Raw genomic sequence first — 6,448 nt, forward strand, 5'->3', positions numbered from 1 at the left:
TTCAGTAGGTCAGTTTTAATAAAACCCTTGCGGAGCACGGGCTACCTGCTAGCAAAGTTAATAGACAGACTAACGTTGACCTGCCACTACTGAATTAAGTGTTTCATTTCATTCATAGGTGAAAAAATCATATATGATAACGTCAATTTCATGAGTCAATTAATTTACTAAATTTCAAGCTGGTTCTTTGTTAACTCGAGCCGATTACTGTCGACTACTGCCTGTTATTACTGTTTTCGCGGGGTGAATGTGTAAGAACGGCACAGAGTATGAGAGACTACCAGCGTCACATAGTTTCACCAGAAACTAGGACTATCGGCTTGAGTTAACAGTGAAATTTGGAAAATACACGCCCTATACCATGGGATATCTTCTTATGCTATGCTTTCTCTATGGTATAAGGTGGTTCATGTTCCAAATTTCAAGCCGATTACTGTCGACTACTGTCTATTATTACTGCTTTGTTGGAGTGAGTGTGTAAGATCGGCACACTGTGAGAGACTACCAGCGTCACATAGCTTCACGAAATACAACTACTGGGACAATCGACTTGAGTTAATATTGAAATTTGGAACACAAACGCCCTATACCATGGGATATCTTCTTTTGCTATCTTTTCTCTATGCTTATACTGATATGTGGGAATCCAATTTTAGTCAATTCGGCTAAATGAATTAATACAAACGAAAATTGAATAACAGAAAATTAGTATTATTATAGAGAAAGATTTCCTAAGACGATACCCCATGGTACAGATCGTTTATGTTTCAAATTTCAAGCCGATTTTTGTTAGCTCAAGTCGATTACTGTCAAATACTTTCTATTATTACTGTTTTGGCCGGGTGAGAGTGTAAGAAATGTACAGTTTGAGAGACTACCAGCGTCACATAGCCTCACAAAAAAACTACTAGGACTATCGGATTGAGTTAACAGTGAAATTTTGTACATAGACGCCCCATATCATGACATATCTTCTTGTGCTATCTTTTCCCTATGGTGGGAATCCAGTTGTAGTCTATTCGGCTATCCTAATTGAATAAATACATGCGAAAATTGAATATTATTTTGACAATTTTTCCTATTGGAGTATTTTCTTACATTATTTTCAAATGGTGTTCTTCTGTTTATTCGCAGTATTTTCGCCGAAACCAGCACAGGTTGTATACTTGGCGGTAGTGCCCTGGGCAAGAGGGGCGTGCATGCAAGTGAAGTTGCCAACAATGCTGTCAATGAAATAGTTGAGTCAATAAAGAGTACTGCTTGTGTCGATCAGTATAGTCAAGATCAGGTCAGTACCCTGTAAAGTGTTTCTCCCATGGTTTCAAGTTGACTTAAATAACTCAATATTATATCGTTTTAAGTGGTAATTGAGTAAAATATTTCTAATTGATTTATCAGTTTAAATCATGTAGATTCGAAATTTATAGTTTCCATGTATATTTTAGACTAAAATTGTAAATTTAAATTTCAATTTCCAATTATTTTTATTGTTATAAAGTTTTCTAAATTGATAATTTTCAGATAATAATTTTCATGGCGCTGGCTGCAGGAAAGTCTAGAGTACGTTGTGGACCAATTACCCTCCACACCAAAACAGCTATACACATAGCTGAACTTTTAACAAAGGTAAAGTTTCATTACAAAGTTCCTAAACTCTCTCCCAAGTGCTTCAAATTTTATAATTTTGTGTTCACCTCGTTCCAAGCCAAATCTTTCTCATTACTTCTAATTTGTTCTATAACAATTACTTAGTACCTAATTACAATTAATAATTCACTAACAATGGCCACGCAACTTGTCAAAGTGACCATATAATTTCAAAAACTTGGAATGAATGTTAAATAAAATTTATAATGGAAATAAAGTTATTTTTATTTTGGTCAAGCTGACAAGTATTATAACACTTTATAGTCGAGTATAACCATTGAAATTGATTGATCAGATTATTTCAATCCATGTTTTGAACATATTAATTGAAATTAATTTTATTTTACAATGTTCAATTCAAATTAATCAATTGTATCAATAATGAATAATTATCTATTATATAACAAAGGGAAGAATCGGCTTATACACGTACGGGATAGGAAATTCACGAATGACTTATCATCATGTCTGAACTACTCAACTGATTAACTTGAAATTTTGTATATATAGATTCTTAATTCACTGAGGATGGTTATAGGCCTATTGTAAATTATTCATGTCTTCAGAAGGTCAAGTTTTCAATTTGTCAAGCTTTTAATTAGATCCCTTGTGGAGCACAGGTTACCTCCTAGTCTATAATATAATAAAGGAAAGAATTTGCTTATACACGTACGGGATAGGAAAATTAACGAATGACGTCTGAACTACTGGACTGATTAACTCAAAAATCTGCATATAGATTCTTAATTTACTGTGGATGGCTGTAGGCCTATTTTAAATTATTCATGATTTCTATGAGTCAAGTCTATAGTTACACCCTTGCGGAGCACGGGTTACCTGCTAGTTACAAATAAAACAAAATCTTATAAAAAATTCTCTCTGTAGTATTTCTCTTTATGTTGTGTGCCATATATAATTCCTCTTAATTATGTTGTGTCCATAATATGTTGATGATTCATTATTAAGAGCCAGAATTTCATAAATTGTTTGATTTTAATTTCCAGGCAAAGTTTTCTATCGAGAATGTGGACTCAAATGTAAATATAATTGAGTGTGAGGGAATCGGTATGATAAACGAAGATATTTAGGTGAGTTTTTTATTGATTCATTCATATCAGATCATTGATTCATTCATTATCATAACATACATTCATTCATTCATATCACGCTCTAGAATACGCTTCAAAACAAAATGACAAGTGAATATGATATAATGCTTATGAAGTTATGATGGATTTGATTTTTATTTTTTTGAATATTGCAATGGCTCAGGATTTGTCAAAATTTATCAAATTTCAAATATTCACTCTATATTCTCAAATTTCGAATATTTTAAAAATGTTATTCATGGCTCAGAATAGGTTATACCTTAGAGTTTTATACTCCATATACAGTGTTTAAACTTTCAAAACTCTCCAATTTTATTAACAGTACGTAAATAATGGTGCCCGATCAATCTCAGTCAAGGTCTATAGAAACCCTTGACTCACACTTTACAGACCTCAGGTTTTATAGACCTTGATCTCAGTGCTTTTATGGGTCGTTTGCACAGTTGAAGCTTAAACTGAATTCAATCATCTGGTGGCTTGAACCACATTATGATGAACTAGACTTGATATGGATTTAATCCAGTTTAAGATGAAATTTATTTTAAACTGATTCTATGCAAACGGCCCTTAACCTGTGTATACACCAATGTTAATAACTTGATCCTTATAGATTCTATTAGATTGAACGGAACTTGACATACACATATGTCCATCATGTATAAGATAAGTTCAATCTTCAATCTTATAGAATCTATAAGGATTAAGTTATTAACATTTCGTTAATAACTTTGGTGTAAACGCAGCTTTAGTCTTTCATTTAATTTTTTCCAAGTTCTTGTGAGTGGCCAATTCTATCTAATGTTTTCTTCACCAGGTGAAATCTGGCATCTGGAGGGAGCCTAATAAGCAAAGACTTTTCGAAGATGATAATTGATAAGAAGTCTTCATTGGAACAGTGAAAAGCTCTGAGATAGGAACTACGAAATAATATTTAAAAATGAAACGATAACTCAAATCATATTCTTGACTATTTACTCATTATATATTCATTTTTCATTTGTACAAAAACTATTATATTGATCATCACTTTGTTTTTTAGATCAATTTGTGATTGTGTCTATCAGCTTTTTTGTTAGCTATCATGTATTTATTTGTAGGGTAGCTATCATGTAAATATTATTAACTTATTCAGTTTTCAATAAAAGTGTGAAAAATTTAAAAATAGTATAGTGTTTATTCTTTTTTTTTTAGGCTAGCTATCATGTAAATATTATTAACTTATTCATTTTTCAATAAAAGTGTGAAAAATTTTAATGTAGTATAGTGAGGTCCACGTTATAATGACAGTGTTTGATTGGCAATGGTGTTGCTATCCTTGTCTATCATTCAACAAAGCGGATAGCGCTATCTCTTTCTTGCTTTGCTCTGTTGTCAGATCGTCTTTCAACAATGTAGAGTTAATAGTTAACAAAATATTTCATCTTAATCATAAAATTATTGAAAATAGAATTTTTGCTTAATAAAATATAATTGATTATTTTAAACGAGAATGAACAGTTAATATTACATCAATAAACCTGTATCAGCTACCATCTATACAAGACCGAGGATCGGCAACGCTGTTCTCCTATATTTCGCCACTGCCATTATAACGTGGACCTCACTATAACTTATTTATTTTTCAATAAAAGTGTGAAAAATTTTAATGTAGTAGTTATTAATTATCTTGACGTACTCTAATAAACCAATATAAATTACTGTGTTACATCATCTTAAATTTATGGATGTGATCACATTGAAAGCGTATATGTGCAAGTGATCGTTACATCGTGCATGAGCCGAGTAACAAAATTTGGAAAGTGCCATTGAAACAGGTTGTGACTTGCATGTACCTGCTCACACTGAATGCAACCAGCAAGTGCAAGCGTTCAGTGTGAGTGTTTCCATTCCTCTTTCCATAGATTGGTTCATATCTGCACGCTTGGTTATGCATAACCACTTGGACTCCGAACCACCGGCAATTAATTTCGAGTTTCATATCTGTCAGCTGTTGGAAGGCGATTATCTAAGTGATACTTATCTAATGTAAGTACAGTAATGATACAAATCATGTCAAATTTTGTGACAAAAACATAATTTTCAATTCATATTTTCATCATTAATTCTTTTCTTTCAATTTATTATTTCATTTTTTTCCATTTTCACCAATTTCCGTTCCCACATATACTACTAATTTCAAGTCGACGGTTTGGCATTTCTCTTAATGTTTATATGTTGCGTATATACGGCGAAACGCGGTAATTGATTTTCATGTAATTTGACAGGTATGTTCCTTTTTTAATTGCGCGTCGACGTATATACAAGGTTTTTGGAAATTTTGCATTTCAAGGATAATATAACAGGAAAAAGGTGCCTCCTTCATACGCCAATATTAGAGTAAAAATCTGGTGTGGTGCACTCACACAACTTTCCTTGCCGTTATGAAAATTTATTGATCACCTGATGCTAGTGTACTCGCGCATCTCAAGTCTACTACTCAAAGATATGAGACAGCTGGTGATAGGTCAATAACGCTGGAAACACACGAGGACTGCTATCTCTTCGTAGTGAATGATTTAATAGAACCAACAGTTGCCAACAGTTTGCAATTTAATAATCACATTTTCTCGGATTTCAAGCTTATTTTCAATTTTAGGTGGTAATGTTACTGGACATTAATTGCAGAGATTTTCATGCTCAATCTTTTCCACTTGAAATTTTTCGTTTAAATTGTATATGAAGGCTGATAATTGAGAATCTAAAATCAAACTTTGCATAGATGGGGTGAAGCTCCTGAAAGTTTTACAGATGTAGGACTTATTGCAGTTGATAGAGCTTATCAATGACTATTTCAGGTATGAATTTTATCAAAATCGTTGGAGCCGTTTTCGAGAAAATCGCGAAAAACCCTGTTTTTAACAACATTTTAGCCGCCATCTTGGATTACATTTGATCGAAATTGTTCGTGTCGGATCCTTATAGTGTAAGGACCTTACGTTCCAAATTTCAAGTCATTCCGTTAACTGGGAGATGAGATATCGTGTACACAGACGCTCATACACACACACACACACCACACACACACACACACACACACACCACACACACACACATATACAGACCAATGCCCAAAAACTACTTTTTTGGACTCAGGGGACCTTGAAACGTATAGAAATTTAGAAATTGGGGTACCTTAATTTTTTTCGGAAAGCAATACTTTCCTTACCTATGGTAATAGGGCAAGGAAAGTAAAAATCGTACTATAGAATTATTATTCATCATAAATCAGCTGACAAGTGATTACACAGATGTGTGGAGAAGCCAGTCTATTGCTGTATTTCCATAAGGTCTATAGTTTCAATCAGGTACTTGTGGATGAAAATACTGCGTGAGGTCTACTGTTCACAGAACTACTAGTTTATTTCACTGATGGTTTCATTTACAGTTACCACAGTTTCTTTATACAGTAACTGTAGTTTCTTTTTTTTTGTAGTTGAGAAGTTGATATTGTGGTAATTATTCATATTGAATGAAAAAGACTAAGAAATTGTCAAAAAAAATTCTGCTGCTCTTGTATTTAGTTTTAGTTTATCAGAGATTGACAATGGTGTAATAACCGAAACCGGTCTTTCTAATTATCAATAAATCAGTGGTTTTTTGACAGTTTCTTAGTCTTTTCCATTCAACTGTAGTTTCTTTCAATCAATAACAGA

The 6,448-nt window shown here is 32.9% G+C and overlaps 1 protein-coding gene across 1 annotated transcript; it reads left to right on the forward strand.

Annotated features, from left to right (window-relative positions):
* Window positions 1-1,134: 1,134 nt before the first annotated feature.
* On the forward strand, window positions 1,135-3,913 carry LOC111046781 (RNA 3'-terminal phosphate cyclase; the record flags this gene model as incomplete). Its single annotated transcript, XM_039422217.1, is given in 4 exon segments — window positions 1,135-1,288; window positions 1,522-1,626; window positions 2,652-2,735; window positions 3,571-3,913. Coding segments are annotated over 3 exon segments (343 nt in total), but the record flags the coding sequence as incomplete, so codon positions are not given.
* Window positions 3,914-6,448: the final 2,535 nt, after the last annotated feature.

This window comes from Nilaparvata lugens, chromosome 2, assembly GCF_014356525.2.
Source record: "Nilaparvata lugens isolate BPH chromosome 2, ASM1435652v1, whole genome shotgun sequence".
Lineage (NCBI taxonomy): Eukaryota > Metazoa > Arthropoda > Insecta > Hemiptera > Delphacidae > Nilaparvata > Nilaparvata lugens.